This window comes from Mobula hypostoma, chromosome 2 (genome assembly GCF_963921235.1).
Source record: "Mobula hypostoma chromosome 2, sMobHyp1.1, whole genome shotgun sequence".
In the NCBI taxonomy this organism is placed as follows: domain Eukaryota; kingdom Metazoa; phylum Chordata; class Chondrichthyes; order Myliobatiformes; family Myliobatidae; genus Mobula; species Mobula hypostoma.
The window spans coordinates 232,408,210-232,429,548 of record NC_086098.1 but is presented as its reverse complement, the minus strand read 5'-3'; the positions used below and the strand labels follow the sequence as shown (position 1 = coordinate 232,429,548).

The window sequence follows — 21,339 nt, the reverse complement described above, 5'->3', positions numbered from 1 at the left end:
CCTTGTCTTTGTGTAAAGACTGTCCTAGATACCGGTTCCCCGTTCGCGGTGGTGCTAACGCCTAACGACTCACCTCAGCGCCTGTGTCCTGCACTTGGGTTCGTCCCCAGCCACGTCCTTGCAATATGCAGTCATAGTGTCTGTATCAGTCCTGTTTAAGATCTTTCAAAGTGATCTATTTCTAACATACCATTATAAGACTGTATATTGTTATGACAAATTCTTATTCTGTGTACAATATATTGAGAGATACGGTACCGTTTTTACAGAATAGTCTCTGTACAAACGGCAGAGTATCTCTCAGTAGTGTACTATAGACTCCACGCAGAAATCATTGTACCTTTTGCAGTATGTGGCCTGTCACTGACAGAAAATAACACAATGTAAGCCTTGGATTTAACCCTGGAAGTATAATTTTGAAATAGAGCTCTGGGACCAAAAAGACATAACTTCTCACTAGTATTTTCATGGTAGCACTGCAATTTTTTCTTGACAGGTGCATAAAACAGAGAATGTTTGAAATATTCAACTGGTTAGGTGGCTTTTGGGGGGACAGAAGCAAAATTTATGTTTTAAATTAACAGCCTTTCAGCATTTGCTGTGCAGTAGGATGCAAATCTTCTTCATTTAGAACTTTCTCTCTCTCTGCCTAACCACCTGCCTGCTTATAGGATTTTCTTCTTTCTATTGAAGATCGAGTTCATATTTTAAACTAACCAATGATTGTGCTTCTTTCTTGGGAAATCAATTTAAAAATTGTCCCATACAGAATGAATGTCAGCTGTCGGGTTTTGATCATATAGAATGAGGTCTGTTTTATAGTTGACACAACAATTCTTGAAGCTGCAATATGTGTATTTTCTCACTTACTCCAACAAAACCAAATCTTGCAAACAAATTAATGTCAAAACATACATTTAAATAAGAAATAATGTCTGGTACATTCAGTGTGCTCATACACATTCTCAATGGTCATGGGTCTGCCTACACTTCTGGCATTCCAATCCATTTTTGGTGCTGTCCCATGAGAAAAAACAGGTTCAGCAGGGTTAAGCGGGCAATGACAGGATTTGGAGTCATGGATGATAGAAGAGAATGAAACTTTCTCATTACATTTCCTGGTGAAGATATTGCAGGATATTTATCAACTATTGTCACTTACAACTAACAGAGGCAAAGACTGTACGACTGCATGGTGAAGTTTATGGGACTACCGCGCATTGTTTCACAAGGCAAGAAACATTGATTATTTCCATGCATACTTGATAGAAAACACGCACACTCTGATCTTTAGCTGAAAATGCAAAGTACATATGATAGAAACTCTGGAGAAAACTTGACTTGTCAAAATTGTTGACAACTGCATAAACACTAGGAAAACCACAAGAGATAGTTGTGAAGTGCATCAAAGAACATAAAAATAAAGACAAAAGTATCAGCAGAGAATAATAGTCATTATCTGTGAGTTAAGTAGAAGGCAAATCAGTACTTTTATCATGGTAGCAACTCCACCAAGCAGAACATCATGCCAAGGGGAAACATTGCAAAACTGTGAGGATAAAAAAATTCATTCAACTATTCTAGCAAGACAAACCTCATCAAAATGTATAATGAGTGTTGAAACCAATACAGAGATCAACAATTATGATGATTCTTGGTATCCATTTTTTATACTTTATATTAATCAAAACACTTAGGCGCAGTTAGAATTCATCATTTACAGCTTGTGAATCAATGTATGAGCTGATACAGATATGTCTGTAAATGTAATGAGTGAACAAAATTTTGTATCTTCATTGGCATGCTGCAGTAACTCAGCAAGGAAATGTTGAGATATTTCTTACAACATCATTCCATCATAGTCTGGAAATTAAAAATAAATCAATCCAAGACATTTGAATCCGAAAATGCTAAATTGATATTCTTTGAAGTATTAGATGACTGTGAACTCTTCTAACTTTGGTAAAATGTCAGCTTTACGTATCATAGAAAGCTGGCCAGTGCTGTTGTGGCATCAGCACTGGACTTTGAGGCGAATGGTCCTAGGTTTGAATCCGGCCGGTTCCTTGCAGGCTTTCCATCCATCTGTGCTGAATTGAGCGTCGAGCAAGCAACTTGTCCTCATGAAAAACAGACAAATGCTAAGGAAATAGAAAAAAATACTGCCAGATGTGCCACAAGGCGTGAAAAGGAACAACAACATATTATAAAGATCACAAATATAATGTATACCACAACTCCATTTGTCATAAAGAGATCAAAGCTGCAATGAAGCAATGAGGTGTTACTATGTATGACAGTAACACAATTACAAGGCTGGAAACATATGGAACATGCACTGTTTTGTGATGTAACACTTGCTCTGCAAGATTGCCCAAAACTTGTGACAAGCATAGTTGGATTTACTTTAGACCTATTTGCATCTTCATCCTAAAGCCAGCAACAGAATATATCATAGACATTATTAATGATGACCATTATATAATCATCAAAGGAAAGGATATTGTGTGCAGCAATACAGCAGTATGTTGAGCTCCAAGTGAGCAACTGTCCAGGTTTCCCCGCAAATCTAATGTCAGAGATGCAAGAACTGATACAAATTATTGAAGTGAAAATAAAAAAAAAATCCTAGAATTACACAACAGGGCAGGCAGCATCTGAGAGAAACAGAGTTTATGTTTCAGTGGAAAAGTCTTCCAGAATTGATGGCGATGATGGCATCCATCTGTCTCGAAAGACAATGGAGAGCAGCACTGGAGTGACTTTTCCAGGGTACAAGCCTGGGTGTAAGGTATGGAGATACTGGGATGCCCAGTCACCAAGATCCCCCTTTCAGCCTCACCAGTGCAGTCAAAAGGAAAGTGAAGCAATATGTTTGGTACCAGCTTGACAGCAGGAGCTGCTAGAAGGAAGTTTAGTGATGTTCAGCCATTTTACCATCTCTCCCATCGCTGCCCACAAGGCAATGGGGCTATTTACCCATAGATGGGTATCTGAATCAGAATTATCAATGAGAAAATAAGCACAATTTTAAATGTTATTTTTTAATGGTGTTCAGCCCTGAGCTCATGCCAACTCTTAAAGCCATCCCATCAGTCCTATTCCTCCACATACTTCCCTCCGACCTACTGTCCCTCATATGCCAAGATATTCAGTCTTGATGAAGGTTCTCAGCTTCCTTCCACAAATGTTACCTGACCTGTTCAGTTCCTCCAAGGTTTTGTGTGCTGCTCCGCATTCCAGCATTTGCAGTCTGTCGTATTGCCAGAAATCTTTCCTGCATCTCTTGCTTACCCAAGGGGCAAGTTACAGTGGCCAATTGGCCAATGTAACTGTGGAAGAAAACTGAAGTGCCAGAAAGGGACGTACACATAGTCACAGGGAGAATGTGCAAAATCCACATGCAGACAGCAGTGGTGGTCAGGATTGAACGCAGGGTTTAAGCTGGAACTCTGAAGCAGTAGCAGGGGTGGAGAGATGTCTCCATATGCTGAGTTACCCAACACGCCATGGGTTAATGTTGCTGTTGCTTTTTTCAGATCTACAAATGAGATCATTAGCCTGCATTTGTTGATGACTTCAGTGGAATTTTAGTTATAGAAATTGTCAGTTCTCCATCCATGAAAGCTACCACCTGCAGCTGATTGCAGCTCTCAAACAAGAGAGAATCTGCAGATACTGGAAACCCAAGTAACAGACACAAAAACTGGAGGAATTCAGCAGGCCAAGCAGCATCCATGGAAAAAAGTACAGTTGTCATTTAGGACCAAAACCCTTTGGGAGGACCCTTGGCAACAGAGTCCTGCCGAAGGGTTTCGGCCCAAATCGTCGACTCTACTTTCTAGATGACCAACATCTAAATGGAAAAGATAAACACAGGAAGAGGGAGGTGAAAGTTTAAGCAGGGAATGAACTTTTGAATTATACAATTACAGTCCTGAGGTAAATTTCAAGTGAAACTCAGTAACCATGGACAACATGCAACCATTTGAAATTATTTGTTATGAAAGTCCCAATGACCACACCACTGCATGGACTGCAAGTTTTAGACAAAATGCATCAGTCTTAAAATTTCTTCCGAAAAAAATCACTACTATAGAGTTCAGCACCCAAGGCTGAAAATGAGAATGAAATAGAGGACTCAGTTGCTATAACAGCTATCACTGCCTCCTATGGAAGTCAAGAAAGCACTACCCATTGGACAGACAGAAGCCCCTCTCACAATCTCAACGACTGAGGGATAATGTGACAAAGTGAAAGGAAATGTAGTGCTTTCAGGAAGTGGGCAGGTAGCTTCTTTCCCACTGTTATAAGACTATTGAATGGACATCTTACACAAATAACATGGATTCTGACCTCACAATCTAACTTATCATTGTCTTGCACTTAATTTGCACTACATGTTCTGTGTAACAGTAGTGCTATATTCTGCATTGTTAGTACCTTTCTCTCATATTACCTTGCTGGATTGACATATTGACATGATCTTTAAGGATGGCGTGAAAAACACAACCAATTTAATAAAGTCAACTATTTATTTAACCTAACGTGAGGAATACGGTCTTTGAGTCAACAACAATGAAATGGTGCATTAGCAGTTTGAAGAATGAGGCTTTTCGTGCGATCCCTGTTTTATTATTTATTGTAATGCTGTTCTTTTTCACAGCGATGTGTACACTTCCTCTTTAATTTAAGGTGGGAAATGTTTGAGAATACCCAGTATATTATGCAAAGCAATCAAGATACATCCATTTCAAACATTGTGCTCAGCAGTCAACCCTGTATAGCTAATCACACATTTAGAGACAAACAGTGACATCTTACTCTGAATAGGTCATAATAAAATAACAAATGATGTAGAATATTACATTCAGATGATCTGAGCCTTTTTTTGGCCACCCCTCGATAAATCTACTTCCTATAACATCTAACTGTTTTCTGTAATGAATTGTCCTGGCTTTGACTCATGTTTCTGGTTGTTGATCACCCATTGTATAAAGATAATGGCCTACAGATCTTTTGTTGTTGAAGTTGCTATGAGGGGCATAGATAGTGTGAACGTTTTACATGTTAATCCCATTTTATTTTCCCAACATTTTTCCTGAGTTGAAGAATAGAGAACAAGAGGACATAGGTTTAAAATGAAAAGGCAGAGGTTTATTTGATACCACAGGGGCAACTTTTTCACACATTGAGTGCACAGTCTATGGAATGAGCTGCCAGAGGAAGTGTTTGAGGCAGAAAAATGAACAAAATTTGGACAGTAATTGTACAGCGACATGGCTAGGAAATGTTTAAAGGGATTTGGGCCAAATGCAGACAAATGGGGCTAATTTAGATGGGCATGTTGGTTGGCATGGACCAGTTGGGCTTGGATGGCCTTTTTCCATTCTCTATGACTCAAATTTCTTCCACAGTTCTGATCAGGAATCTCCCTCTGCCACTGATCTCTCAAGGCCTATCAACCCCACAATGTCTATGTATCTTAGTTTTGGTGGAATGTCCCTCCCTCCCTCCCTCCACACTCTGCCCAATCCCACTCACTATCCTGACATTAGTGAGCGTGTTTCATCTGCATGGTTCCTCAGTTGTGGAACTGCTGCGCCAAACTATTCTGACTTTTTCACCGCCACCTTTTAAATTAATCATCAAGTCACAGAGATATACAGCACAGAAAGAGGACCTGTAGCCCAACTAATCTGTGCCCAGTTTACACTAATCTTGTGTTAATCCCATTTTATTCTCCCCACATTCCCATCAATTTGTCCCAGGTTCTCCTACTCAGCTACACAGTAGGGGCAATTTATAGTGGCCCATCAACCTACCAACTTGCACAACTTTGGGATGTGGGAAGAGCCTGAAGCAAACCCATGCAATTGCAGGAAGAATGTGCAAATTCTTCACATACGGCACCTGAGGTCGGGATTGAATCTGGGTCTCCGGCATTGTCTCAAATGTGCTTCAATATTTGAACACCTGTCCCAAAATCCCCATGGGTGCCTCAGTGACAATTTCAGTCTGATGATGCTTTTGTGCTGCACCCAGGCTTGGTGCAATACATTGAATTACTGGTGTTGGCAACTGTTCTGTCCAACACCACAAGAAACTGCAGAGGGTTCAGGTCTCAGCTCAACACGCCATGAAAAACAACCTCCCATTCATGGACTTTTGCTGTCTTGGAAAAGCAGCCAAAATAATTGGAGACATCATCCCTGAGGAACGTCCTCTCTTCTAACTCCTCCTATCAGACTGAAGATACCAGAAAACACATACCACTAGGCTCAGAAACAGCTTCAAGCCTCTCGATCAGACCTCTTGCACCACAATTGATACCACAATCTACGTCTTCAAGACCTTGTATATTATTGTCCCCATGTATTACACATTTTTCAACAAACTGCACACTCTACTCTGCATTGTGATCTAACTTTCCCCTTGTACTACTTCCGTGCACTGTGATGAAATGATCTGTACAGGTGGCATGTAAATCAAAGTTTTTCACTGTACCTCAGTACATGTGACAGTAATAAACCATGCATAAATCAGTGTAAGTTACTGTTAATACTCTTTGGAAAATACAGGAGAACGTGTCATGTGCCAGCCCACTTAATTAAGACTGGGTGAGGGAAAGGTGAGGAGCTCTGAGTGAATTGTGAGCCACATTCTGCTGTCTTTTACAGAGTTGTACCAGCTAAGCATGCTGGAGTCGGCTGCCATCGGAACGACAGTGGGCAGGGTGAAGGCTGAGGACGTTGACCTGGGACAAAACTCTGAGATGACCTACATGGTCAAAGAGGAAGAGAGCTCTGATAGGTTCAGTGTCATCACAGACCCAGAAGCACAGGAAGGGATTATCATTCTCAAGAAGGTGAGTGCTTGCAAACCAGGATCTCTGACCTAGAGGCTGATCCAGTTCTATTCTGAGCTTGCTTCATCTAGTGCAGGAGAAGCAAGATACAATGTCAGACTTTCCTTTGACTTTGTTCCAGATTGTTCCAGACCCATGCACAAAGTTGCCATGGGTGTAAAGTGGTTAAAGTACTAGAATTCTATCCAAATACTGAGATAATTGGTTTGGAAATGTGCATTCAAAGCTAACCATAATAACAGAAGATTTTCAGGTCAAGTGAAAATTGAAATAGAACAAAAAAGGTAGTCTTATTAGATTTTATTAAAGTTCATCAAGTAACCATTGATTATTAAAGAGCAGGGTATTTGATATCCTTATACAATCTAGTTGATATTATTAATTTAAACTGCCCTTTGAACTGGGATAAAAGCTAGGATGTCAGGCCATTTAGGGGATCATGTAGGACAAGAATATCGACTTCTGAAATTTGCAAGAAGATGAATGGGAAACCTACGGGTAGTTGGTATTTCCAAGTCTCAGCTGAAAAATAACTGTTATTTAAGGATAAGAAATTAAAATTGACTTACCATATATAGTATTACTTTAACTTTGCTTTACTTTAACTCTAATTTTTCTTTGATTTTGAAACACTTTTGTAAGTTTTATAATTCTTCCTAAATAGTAGTTACTCAATATTTCAAGGAATAGAAAATGAAAATCAAACCTGCAGATAGTGGAAATTGTATTTGTTAAGAGCAAGGATGCTTGACTTTGTAATTTCACTCTGTCAACACGCAGGAGGTGCAAGACCAAAACAGTGTGAGGAATTGGGGTATGCCAGACCAATACATTGGGAGGTGGCTGCACTCAGGCTCAATTACTTTGAACATCAAAGATGGGCTTGCTTTGCAGTCTGCATCTTGTTTTTCTTCCCCTGACCAAGGAAAGTTATTTCTGTTTTTGTACTGTTTATCTTAACTATTTAATATACATATATATATATATATACATACATACTCACTGTCATTCCATTTTTTCTATATTTATCATGTACCACATTATACTGCTGCCACAAAGTTAACAAATTTCACAACAAATGCCAGAGATATTAAACCTAATTCTGATTGTGATTCATGGAAAATATTCTAATTGAAGTTCAATTCTCCAACTTCAGCACCAAACTCCAACATTTTTAGCATCAAAAACACTTCCAACAATGTTCAGTTGCTATTGACCTGAAGATAATGAGCACTATTAAAACTATACAAATTGTGTACCTGGATAAAGTACACAGAAATATGCTGAATTTAGCACGATGGTCAGAGAATAAGTTGTGACCTTACAGAGGTGTATACAGTTATAAGGGTCAGAGATAGGGGGAATGTGTGCAGTCTTTTTACCAAGGATTTGGATATCAAAGATTAGAGGATATAATTTTAAGTTAAGAGGGAAGAGATTTAATAGGAAACTGAGGGGCAACTTTTTCACTCAGAGGGTGGTCAGTATCTGGAATGAGCTGCCAAAGGAAGCGACTGAGACAGCTACACTAAAAGCTTTTAAAAATTACCCGTTCTGCTTCTAAAAGGCATCAATTATACTGGAGCTCAAGAAGAGCAGGGTTTGAGCTGCCTCAATGACTATCGCTCAGTAACACTCACTTCTACTGTGATGAAGTGCTTTGAGAGGTTGGTCATAGCTAGAATTATCTCCTGCCTGAGCAAGGACCTAGACCTGCTGCAATTTCCCCACTGGCATAGCAGATCCACAGCAGATGCAAACTCATTGACTCTCTGTTCAGTCTCAGACCACCACTTAATACCTATAGTAATACCTACGTCAAGGCAGCTGTTTGTTGTTGCTCAGCACTCATCACCAACCTATAAACTTTAAAACTTCAGATTCTGCAACTGGTTACTTGACTTCCTTATCAGGTAAACACTTTCAATGCCCATGAGAAGTAACACCTCATCACTGACAATCAAAACAGGCGCACCTCAAGGGTGTGTGTTTAGCTGAATGCTGTAGTCTCTCCACCCTCATGACTGCATGGCCAGGCACAGCTCAAGCACTATCTTCTGTATAAATCTGCTGATGACCCAGCTGTTGTTTACAGATGAGGAGCTGTACAGGAGTGAGATAGCTTGTACAGTTGAGTGGTGTTACACCATGTCCTTGCAGTCAATTTATGTAAGACCAAAGAATTTACTGTGGACGACAGTAAGGGGAAACCAGGGAACACACAGCAGTCTCATCGAGGGGTCAGTGGTGGAAAGTATAAAGAGCTTTAGGATGCCAACATTTCTGAAGATCAATCCTGGACCTAACAAATTGATGCAATTATGAAGATGGCCCGCCGGTGTCTCTGTTTCAATAGGAGTTGAGGAGATTTGGTAAGTTGCCAAAGACTCCAGCAGATTTCTAATGATGTGCCATGGAGAGCATTCTGACTGGTTGGATTGCTGTCTGGTATGGAGACAGCAATGTACACAGGTTTGTAAAAAGCTGCAGATGGTTGTAGAATCAGGGCAATGGACTCCTCATAATGAGGATACCTGCAAAAGGCAGTACCTCAAGCAGCTGGCAACCATCATGAAGGAGCCTTATCATCCAGGAGGTGCTACCATCTATAAGGAGGAAAAGGAGCCTGAAGACACTAACACAATATTTTAGTAACAGCTTCTTCCCTTCCGCCATCAGATTTCTGAATGCTCCATGAAACCATAAACTGTTTTGCTCTCCTTTTGCTTCAAACAGCAAAGCTCCATGATATACCGTATACCAATGATAATAAATCCGATTCAAGTTCTGATTCCTCCGACAGCTCACTCCACATACATACAACACTTTATCTAAAAAAAAAGTTGTCTCTCAAGTAGTTATTCAGTTTTCCCCCTCGCACTTTAAACCTGTACCCTCCAGTTCTTAATTCCCCAAACTTGAAAAAAATGTGTAAATAGTGAAAATGTTATGGTGAGACAAGTTTTCCTGTTTATGTTGAACTTCTGAATGGATGTGGATTTCAATAATTAACAGCAGCATTTACCATTTGGCAAATATTAGAGTAGACCTTCACAATGTGGTCTCATAGAATTGTTACGCCTCTAGAGAAGACGATTTCTCCAAAGAGAAATGTAGAATTATGATGTTAGACAATGCAAACATAAAATACTTAGTACAAAGTTGTACATTTGATCTGTGATTTCCAAAGATCACAACTGCTGTAGTGTTCCTTACTATGCCCTTTAATTACTTGCCAGAATGTAGGAGAAGCCCATTTGGTCCACTGGGTCCATAGCAGCTCTCAGCAGAACATCCCATATGATCCACTTCCTCTTCCTATTTGCTTGTTCACCCACAGCTTGTTTTCTCTCACATGCTCATGTATCAACTCCCCTTCGACTTTTTTTGCCACTTACCTACACTAAGGGGTAGTTTTGAGCAATAAATCATCTCCTAATCAAAAAAACAGAGCACCAGAGGAACTCAACATTTATGGAGAGCATGGTGGTACAAACATCAAATTCTCAAACCATTCACCCTCAAGCTATTTTCCACATTTTTTTTTACATTTTTCTCTCTTCCTGATCTACCTGGCCCCTATCACACTACCTCTCTCTGGTTCTCCACCCTCACCCTCAATCCTCTCTCCACCTCCCTCCCTTTATTCTATACTCCACCTTTTTCTCCTGTCAGATTGCATCATTTTCTTCCCTTTGTCATTTCCACCTATCACTTGTAGGCCAGTCACATCATTCCAACTCTCCCCCTGTCACATCTGCCTATCACTTCCCTCTACTGGATCCACTTGTCAGCCATCAGCTCTTGCTCCTCCTCATTCCTCATCCTTTTGATATTGGCTCTCTCTCCTCTGGCTTTCAGTCCAAATTAAAATTCTCAATCCAAAACATCGACTGTCCATTTTCCTCCACAGATCCCGCAGAACCTGTTGAGTTTCCCCAAAGCTTTGTATGAATCTCCAGGTTACAGCATCTGTAGACTATAGATGACCTAATTCTGCTCCTATACTTTATGGTCTTATGGTCAATCATGTAGATGCAACTCAGAATCAGAATCATTTTTAATATCACTGGTATCTATTGTAAAATGTGTTGATTTGTAGCAGCAATGCAATGCAATGCAATCTGAATGGATTCATTGTCCATTCGGATGTCTAATGGCAGAAGGGAAGAAGCTGTTCCTTTCATCTCAGAAACCACTGATCTCCTGGGATTTCTACACACAACAGTCTCCGGAGTTTATGGAGAATGGTGCAAAAAAGTAAAAAAAAAATTCAGTGAGCAGTAATTCTGCAGACGGAAATGCCTTGTTAATAAGAGAGGTTAGCGGAGAATGACCAGTCTGGTTCAAGCTACAGGAAGGTGACAGTAACTCAATGTACCACGCTTTATAACAACGGTGTGCAGAAGTGTATCTCTGAAAGAACAACACAGTAGCCACTGTGGATATATGTAAAATTTGGTTAAAAAATATGGAATTGTAAAATGTTGTTTCAATTGACAGTAAGAGCCATAGGAGATAGCTAACCAACCTTATTTAAGTTATCTTATCTGTAGTCATAATGTCATACAGCATAGAAACAGGCCCATCAGTCGGTCTTGTGAATGCTGAACATCAAGTACTGACCAAAACCAATTTTACTTACCATAATTTATTCTGTAACATTTATGCTTGATGGGATGCTTCTTAAATGTTGAAAGATTATTTTTCACCCCTTCATCTCAGGCACTGTGTTCCAGAATGCAGCTACCTTCTGGCTGAAGGTAACTCTCCTTAGATCCCCTTGTTCTTCCTATAATGTGGCGAGCAGTACTGTACACCATATTTCAGCTGTGATAAAACCTCTTGTAAAACATTATACCAAGCCCTCCCTTCTATTACGCACTTTGTCCCCTCTAATGAAATAAAACATTAGTTTATGAAGTACGCATTCTTCACCACACAATCTGCATGTGCTGCCACCTTTAGGAATCTTTTGAGTTGTACACTGAGTTCCCAAAATTCCTTGATACCCTCTGGGACACTACATAGTGTACATCCTAAACTTATCACCTATCCAAAAATACATTAATTCATTCTTATCATAACCTTGGGAATTATGGACCTGTAAATCTTACTTCACGGTGGGCAAACTATTGGAGAGGATTCTTAGAAAGAGGATGTATGAGTATTTGGAGAAGCATAGTCTGATTAGTGATAGTCAGCATGGCTTTGTGAGGGCAGGCACATGCCTCACGAGCCTGATTGAATTCTTTGAGGATATGACAAAGCACATTGATGAAGGTAGAGCAGTGGATTTTAGTAAGGTATTTGATCAGGTTCCCCATGGTAGGCTCATTCAGAAAATTAGGAGGCGGGCAAACTTTGCTGTGTGAGTTTGCTTACCTATAGGAGGCAGAGGGTGTAGTAAATGGAGCGAATCTTGCCTGGAGTTTGGTGACCAGTGGTGTTCCACAGGGATCTCTTCTGGGATCCCAGCTCTTTGAAATCTCTATAAATGACTTAGATGAAGAAGTGAAAGGGTGGGTTAGTAAATGTGCAGATGAGATGAAAATTGTTGTAGTTGTGGATAGTGTGTAGGTTTACTGCAGTTTGCAAAGGGACATTGACAGGATACAGAGTTGGGCTGAGAAGTATTAGGTAGAGTTCAACCAGGAAAAGTATGAGGTGATTAATTTTGGGAGGTCAAATTTAAAGGCAGATTACAGGTTTAATAGCAGGATTCTTGGCAGTGTGGAAGAACAGAGGGATCTTCGTATTTGCATCCATTGATCCCTCAAAATAGCCAAGCAAGTTGCTTGTGTCGTTAAGAAGGTGTAGTTTGTTGGTTTTCATTAATTGGGTGTCTGAGTTCAAAAGCTGTAAAGTAATGTTACAGCTCTATAAAACCTTGGTTAGATCACAGGTAGAATACTGGATTCAGGTCTGTTTGCCTTATTATAGGAAGGGTGTGGATGATTTAGAGAGAGTGCAGAGGAGATTTTCCAGAATATTGCATGGATTAGAAGTCATGTATTATGAAAATAATTTCAGCAAACTATCTTGCTTGAGTTGGATAACTACACGGGGCTTTATAATGAGGGAAGGGCTTACTTTGCTTTTTTTTCATTTGAACATTAAAACGTTACAGCTGACCACAGCATCGTCCTGTCGTGGCCCCCTTCAAAAGAACTGCAAGCCTGTTCTGGAGTCATGCACTGAAGAAATTGACATAAATAGAATGGATGGAAATGGCCCGGAGAGCATGCACCATTCAGAACACAACAAGCAGGAAGGTCATGATCGATACAAACCATTCTGATCTTGCTAATCCCTCTGAGCTGTACGTCCCTTGTGTCTATGATGGAAGATTTAAGGAGCCCATCTGAATGATATTTAATGCTATTTTTGGTAATCCTTCTCAACCTTGCTCTGAAGCTCCTCTCTCTTTCTCTCTCTCCCTGCATCTCTTTGACTTCAATACATTTTCATAACTTCCTTATTTCATAAACATCCGGTTTGAAAAATTGCTTTGCAGCAGATAATGGATAACCACATTCCAATATTGATTGTGGTAGGTTTTAGCCACTTGATATATTTAGCTCCAAAGTTCAACATAAATTTATAACCGAAGTAGATATGTGTCATCATATACAATCCTGAGATTCATTTTCATTTTCTTGTGGACATACTCAATAAATCCATAATAGAAAAATAACCGCAATAGAATCAATGAAAGACCACACCCTGGGCATTCAGCCAGTGTGCAAAAGACAAACTGTGCAAATACAAAAAGAAAGAAATAATGATAATAATGAATAAATAAGCAAAAAATATCACCCACGTGAGATGAAGGATCCTTGAAAGTAGTCTATATATCATGGGAATATTTGTGGGGCAAGTGAAGTTGAGTGCTGTTATCCCCATTGGTTCAACAGCCTGATAGTTGAGGGGTAATATCTATTCCTGAACCTAGTGGTGTAAGTGCTGTGGCACCTGTACCTTCTCCCTGATGTCAGCAGTGAGAAGAGAGCATGCTCTGGGTGGTGGGGTTCCACGATGATGGATGCTGCTTTCCTGCAAAATACTTCATGTAGATGTGTGCTTAATGGTGGGGAGGGCTTTAGTCATAGTCTCAGAATCATAGAAAAGTACAGCACAGAAACAGGCCTTTTAATACATCTAGTCATGCCACATTATTTAAACTGCCTCATCCCATCAACCTGTACCTGGATCATAACCCTCCATACCCCTCCCATCGATGTACTGTGGCTATCCAAACTTCTCTTAAAAGTTGAAATCAACCTCACATGCACCACTTATTCTGGCAGCTCATTCCACACTCTCTCAACCCTCTGAATGAAGAAGTTTCATCTCATGTTAAACATTTCATCCTTCACCCTTAAACCATGACCTCTAGTTGTAGTCCCAACTAACCTCAGTGGAAAAAACCTGCTTGCTATCATACCTATCATAATTTTGTATCCCTCTATCAAATCTCCTCTCACTGTTCTATATTCCAAGGAAAACAATCCTAACCTATTCAACCTTTCCTTAATACTCAGGTCTTCCAGTCCCAGTAACATCCTTGTAAATTTTCTCTGTACTCTTTCAACCTTATTTACATCTTTACCCATGATGGTTTGTGGCATATCCATTACTTTTGGTACAATGTTCCGTTCAAGGGCATTGGTCCTTCCATACCAGGTTGTAATGCAGCTTGTCAATATACTTTCCACAATACATCTATAGAAGTTTGTTAGCTCCACCTAGGAAAGAAAGGCTGTAGTTATGGCAACAGTGGCTGTTGCTACAGTTTCTCTGTAAATATATCAAACTGCAGAAACAAACACAGATCAGAAGAAATGTATAACTTCACAATAAAAGTAGGTACACAAAGAGGAATTTCAAACAAACTGGGCAAAAAAAAACCTTTTATACAATTGAAACATACCTTGATATGCCATTTGGGTATCCTTCTCTTGCCCAATAGTGACTCCTTCCCCCACATTCAGCAAATGTCACTATCAGTTCTTCATCAGTCTCTGGTGTTGCTCACTTTAAGCACCATGCTATTTGTTTTAGTATTCCTGAGCAAAACCTGAATTCCGAAGCTTCCTGGCAAAATTCTGCCAATGAGTTTTAGCTGCGCCTCTGGTTAGATCAGACAGAGAATTCACAAACCATTGACTTCAACTGCAGGGCCATGGGAATGAAAGGAAAGGAAGTAGGCTCCATTTTATGTTGTTAATTATGGGCTGAATATGGCTTTTAGTCATTAAATTTTTATAAAATATCTCAATAATTTTATTTAAATATAAATTCATTTCAATTCTTAAATCTCAGCTGTTTTTTAAATGTTTCTGAATCTCAATAGCACCCAGAAATCAAGGAAAGATGTGATTGCTTTGACAATCAGCAAAGCAGAATCACAAAAATAGAGAATAATACAGCTGTACCCCACAGAAGCAGGACCTTCAGCCCAAAACATCCATGCTAACCTTTTTTCTCATCTGCGCTAATCCCATTTGCCCATGTTAGGACTGTATATATTATGCCTTGCCCAACGCCGGCCCCCTGGGCCTGAGTCGACATAGTAGTAGTAGTAGTTGTAGTCGTGCCTATTCAAGTGCCTGTATAAATGCTCCTTCAACATTGTGATATATTTGATTCCACCACCTCCTCTGGCAGTGCATTCTAGATATCAAGCACTTCCTGTGAAAAAAAAAGTTTCCCCTCAGATCCCATTTGAAACTCCTTCACCTCACCTGCCTGTGGTGATCAGAAAAGATTCTGACCATCTAAATATGCTTCTTATAACTTTACACCGCACATTGTCGGAGCAGTGCTGCCAGGATAATCAAGGACACGACCCACCCAGCCAACAGACTCTTTGTCCCTCTTCCCTCCGGGAGAAGGTTCAGGAGCTTGAAGACTTGTATAGCCAGATTTGGGAACAGCTTCTTTCCAACTGTAATAAGACTGTTGAACGGATCCCGACCCGGATCTGGGCCGTACCCTCCAAATATCTGGACCTGCCTCTCTGTTTTTTTGTACTACCTTACTTCCCATTTTTCTACTTTCTATTTATGATTTATAATTTAAATTTTTAATATTTACTAATTTTAACTAGTTTTAATATCTTTGATATTTAATATTTGTAATCTAGGGAGTGTGAAGCGTAGAATCAAATATCGCTGTGATGATTGTACGTTCTAGTACCAATTGTTTGGCGACAATAAAGTATAAGTATAAACGTCTGTCAGGTCTCTCCTCTGCCCCCTTTGCTCCAGGGAAAGCAAGCTCAGCCTCTTCCACTTCTCCCCTTATGAACTGGTTCTACTCAGAGTGATAAAGTCATACAGCTTGGAAACAGGCCCTTTGGCACAACTGATCCATGCTGACCAAGATTCCCACCTAAGCTCATCCCATTTGCCATCTCTTGCTTATCTAACTTTTCTGAAAAAATATGATTAGTTTATTATTGTCACATGTATGTACAGAGTAACATGTTTCTCTGCGTGCCATCCAGGTAGATCATAACGTACATACGGTTGCCATTGTAGCGTAGCGGTTAGCGTGACAGTATTGCAGCCCAAGCTTCGGAGTTCAGAGTTGAGTTCTGATGTCACCTGTAGGGAGTCTCTATGTCCTCCTGTACGTGGGATGGGTGGGTTTTCTCTGGGTGCTCCGGTTTTCTCTCACAACCCAAAGATGTACTGGTTAGCACGTTAATTGGTCTTTGTAAATTGGCCCATGATTAGGCTAGGATTAAATCGATAGGGTTGCTGGGTGGCACAGCTCAAAGGACCAGAATGGCCTATTCCATGAAGTCTGTCAATAAAATGAAATAAAAATACAAGTATGAACAGTGAGATAGTAAAAGAAAACAGAATGCAGAATATGATGCAGCAGCTACATAGGAAGTGCAGTGCTTGTAAACAAATAACGCGCAAGGGCCACATCAAAGGAGACTTTGAGATCAGAGGTTTATCTCTAGATTATCAGAGTTTCATTCAAGAGCCAGTTATAACAGCATAATAGAAATTGCCCCTCGAATCTGGTGGGGGAGTGATTGAGATATTTAGTGGGTGAGAATTGTAGACTCTCACCACTGTATTGCTCCATTATGTCTTCTGCCACTGGATTCTGGGATGTTTTCGCTCAAAAAGATATACCTTAAACATCTGGCTCAGATTAAGTCTATAGTAACTAGTTAAGGAACCAGAGGTATGCAAGTAACAAGTTTCCATAAATTGAATAAAAACTTCCAAAATGGAGATGGGATAAATATTTGAAAAAGTATCAAATATAGTCACCTCCAACCCGATGGCATGAACATCGATTTCTCCTTCTGTTATTATTTCCCTCCCCCTTCCCTCTTCTTCTATTCCCCACTCTGGCCTCTTACCTCTTATCACATTCCCTGGTGCTCCTCCTTCTTCACTTTTTCCCATGGTCCACTCTCATCTCCTATTAGATTCTTTCTTCTCCAGCCCTTCATCTTTCCCACCCACTTGGCTTCACCTTCTAGTTCATCCTTTTTTCCGTGCCCCACCTTTTTATTCTAGCACCTTCCCTCTTCCCTCCCAGACTTAAAGAATGATCTCAGCCTGAAACATCAACTATTTATTCAATTACATAGGTGCTGCCTGACCTGCTGAGTTCCTCCAGCATTTTGTCTGTGTTGCCCTGGATTTCCAGCATCTATGGAATCTCTTGTGTTTAACAAATATTGCAAACCACTGGGGAAAAGATGGATAACACGCCGATGGAGAGGGTATAAGGTGTTCTCCAGAAATAAATGCACAATCTAGAGCGTTGGTTTCAGTCTGGTACCAAGACAGTCTACCTAACCTGATGTGATTTTTTGTGAGATTTGAAACTGTGGCTCCATTTACTTTGTAAGTCCTTATGCACCATTCAAAGGTCCTCTCAGGTGCCTCAAAAATCAGTCCTCAGTTAGCAAATATAATATTAATTCTGTCCATTTGCTCTATATGTTATTGAAATCTTCTTGTGTACTCTTCAGCTGTATGTTACCTGCTTAGTAAGGGTGCACTGGAATAGGTTGGTTGTAAAACATTGTAGGTTGTGTTGAAATTATGAAAAATCCTCTCATGACCGTCTTTTTTCTGGTTTTGCTTTGTGACTGTCTTACATAAGCCTATCTGTTTGTGCCTGTAAATAACCATTGAATAATTAGCTCAGATGTATATACTACCATCTCCATCAGACACAGGTCATTGCTCATTCAAAAAATGTGCAGAGATCATCATGTTTATTGCTAATTTGTGCAATTTGCAGTTTAATTTGAAATAAACACTCCGGGTATGAAACTGAACAAATTATCAGATACTTCAGATGAAGGATCCCACTGTGAAAAATCAGATGGTTCAGCTCTCTCTGAAACTGAATTTCTTCAATCATTCTTTAGCTGTTAAATGCTTTGCTGATGATACTAAAACATTAAAAGAAAGTCAAAGGAGATTTATGAGGATGTTTCCAGGAACCAGGAAATTTAGTTTTGAGGAAACATTGACTAAAGTCATGGTATCATAGGGCAGTACAGCATGAAAACAGACCCTTCAGCCCATCCAGTCCATACTGACCATGATATCCATTAAACTAGTCACAATTTCCTGCACTAGACCCATGCCCTCCAAGCCGCACCCTCAATGTACATACCCAGCTGCTTCTAAAACGATGTTTATCTTCTGGCAGCTCATTCAATATACTCACCGCCCTCTATGTGGAAAAAATTGCTGCTCAGCTTTCTTTTAAATCTTTTCCCCATTAACCCTAAATCTATGTCCACTAGTTTTGGATCCGCCGTCTCTGGGGAAAAGGCCATGTTGGATGCTGTTGCTTTTGATCCCATGTTCTTCAGAAGCCAAGAATAAGGCATAAAACTTGTTGCTCATGATTGTTTATGAAGTGCTAAGAGAACAAAGGGATTGGGAAAGGAGAGTAATGAGAACAGAGGCCAATAGTAAGAGAAAGCAATGGTAAGAAGGGAAAGAGGAAAGAGAGAGAGCCTATGTTCTTTGCACTTCTTATATCAGTTTGCTAATTCCATTGAATTTCCATAGATAACAGACAAGAATTAACCAATCAAATAACCCCTATTCAAATAATGTGATACCCAAGAAACTTCTGGGATAATACAGAAGAAATGTAACCACTAGGAAACACAATAAACAATTACATATGCATAGGTAATTATATAAAATACAAGCAAACATAAGAAGATTAGACTACCAAGTAAATAACAATTGAACAGCCCCATCCAATGTTCTCCACTTTGATTCTAAATCACACATTTAGAATCATTACTTCTGAAAATTCAGTGGCAGTAAAACTTGTGGTATCTTTGGTAAGTATAAAATATTCAAAAATTACCTTAGTTTTGGAAATACCAAAGGCGATTCATTGGATGATGACATTGTTAGATAGATTGTCTTTGTAAGTAGGTACAGTTACGTGAGTTAGAACTATTCTATTAATAATTGCCCTTATACAAGTAAAAAAGATGTAAATTATGAAAATGCAAATCAGGACAAATATTATGATTCATAATTTTCAGTAGTTTTCTAGACTTACATAAATTCAATCAAAATTTAATGCGTTTTAGTTGTTACTTTACAAATATGGTCAGCCAAATCAGTTATGCCTTCCGACTCACCAGGTATGTAAGTACCACATTCCTTGCCTAGAACTGCACATGATCTCCCCTTAAGGAGATGGGGAGAAAAGAAGATCTAATGCCATACGATCTTAAAGAAGCATCTTATGCATAGCGGCTATTTTGAAAGTATAGATGTTGAGATAACCAACAACTAGAGGCATTAACAGTATCATCAAATTCATGTGATATTCGCAAATATAAATTATGAGTCATCTCAATTATCACATTATGAGTAGGCAAAAATATAACAACAATTAGAGCAAACTTCATAATGTCTCTAGCTGTAGACTCTGTCAGTGAGATAGGTTGGTTAGTGATTTGTTTACTGTAGCCCAAAAATAAAGCACTGAGTCAAAGGTTACTAGCACATTAATCACATCGTTTGTCACTCTCATTAAATACTACTTTAGCTTTCTTGCAGTGGCTAGAATGTATCCACTTACTTTTACCTTCCACATTCACCACTGAGTTAGTAAATAACAGCACTTGATAAGGATCTTCACATCAATTTTCCAGTGGTTCCTTATGTGGTTTCTTAATCAGGATTCAGTCGCCAGGAATCATGATGTGACCTCCTTTTGTTGGGTCATTCCAGGTGGCATAAACCTGTTGAGAAGCAGACTGGACAATTTGGGTTAATTTCACACAATAATTAACTAAATTCTCTACCATAATCAGTTTCTCTGAGTTTGAGGGTTCCTGGTAGTGGCATGGGACCACCTTGAATATACTTAACTTAGTTTTCTTGTGGTTGTTCTGATGCTACATGCTTTAAGAACACACGAAGATCCATAGGCCAGGGTATTCCTTCCTCATAGTATTGAGCTGCTTGATGTTTCATTCATTCATTTGACTTGTCCTGATAACTCTGGCTGGTTTGGACAATGAAAAGACTGTTCAATGTTCATCAGTCGACGTAATTTGAGGCAAACAGTTCCAGTGGAATGTGTTCCTTGGTCATAGTCAATGTGGAATGGCATCCCCATCTAGGAATATAGTCCTTGATCAGAGTTTTTGCTGTGTGCATGGCAGTGGCTTTTCTTAATGGAACAGCTTCCACCCATCCTGAAAGCCTTTCCACTATTACCAGCACGTCTAAGTACTCCAGACACTTTGGCAAAGTAATTAGTCCACTTGTAAATGTAAAAATGAACCAGTGGGGCAAGCAAATTTAATTGTGTTAGCTTTTCCACTACTCCAGGAGTGGTTTTCTGGCATGTCATGCATCTTTCAAATGCTTGGCGAGCTTGTGACCTGAACTTTGGATTCCACCACCATTGGGAGAATCTACTGATAATATTTTCTATTCCAATTTGTCCGAGGGAGTGTATCAGCTGTGCCAGAGAAGGAAGCAACATAGTTGGAGCTACTAGTCTATGACTGGAGCCATATCTCCATGCTCCATTGTTGGTTAACCTCCCAGCATTCTCCATCCAGAACCACTTTTCTTGGTTAGAGGATCAAGATTGCATCTCTCGAATATCTTTTAAGTTAATTTGTGCTACAAAATCAAACTTCATTTTCATAACTTCAGTTGCCAGGTTTACTGCATATGTTCTTGGTACTTCTTGTAAGTATGTGACCCTTTTTACTTATTTTACTTCTTTTATTTCTTTTGCTCTCTCCTGTGATGCATCTTCTGCAACTTCAACTGCGAATGCATTTCCAGAGCTTTCCATTGTAGTTATTTTGGAGTGGTTTTGACATTTTAATACAGCCACTTCTGATGGCAGTTGTATAACATTCATTGGTCCTTGTACTGGTTGGCCGTTCTTGATTGAGGATCCTACAGCCATAAGAAATC

General features: G+C 39.6%; 1 protein-coding gene across 2 annotated transcripts in view; it reads left to right on the top strand.

The window, feature by feature from the left end:
• Positions 1-21,339, top strand: part of LOC134342923 (cadherin-22-like) — a 1,022,768-nt gene that overhangs the window by 615,350 nt on the left and 386,079 nt on the right. For both annotated transcript variants that reach the window (XM_063041624.1, XM_063041625.1), the window contains exon 6: positions 6,681-6,868. In XM_063041624.1, coding sequence (XP_062897694.1) covers positions 6,681-6,868 — 188 coding nt within the window. The remainder of the gene's footprint in view (positions 1-6,680; positions 6,869-21,339) is intronic.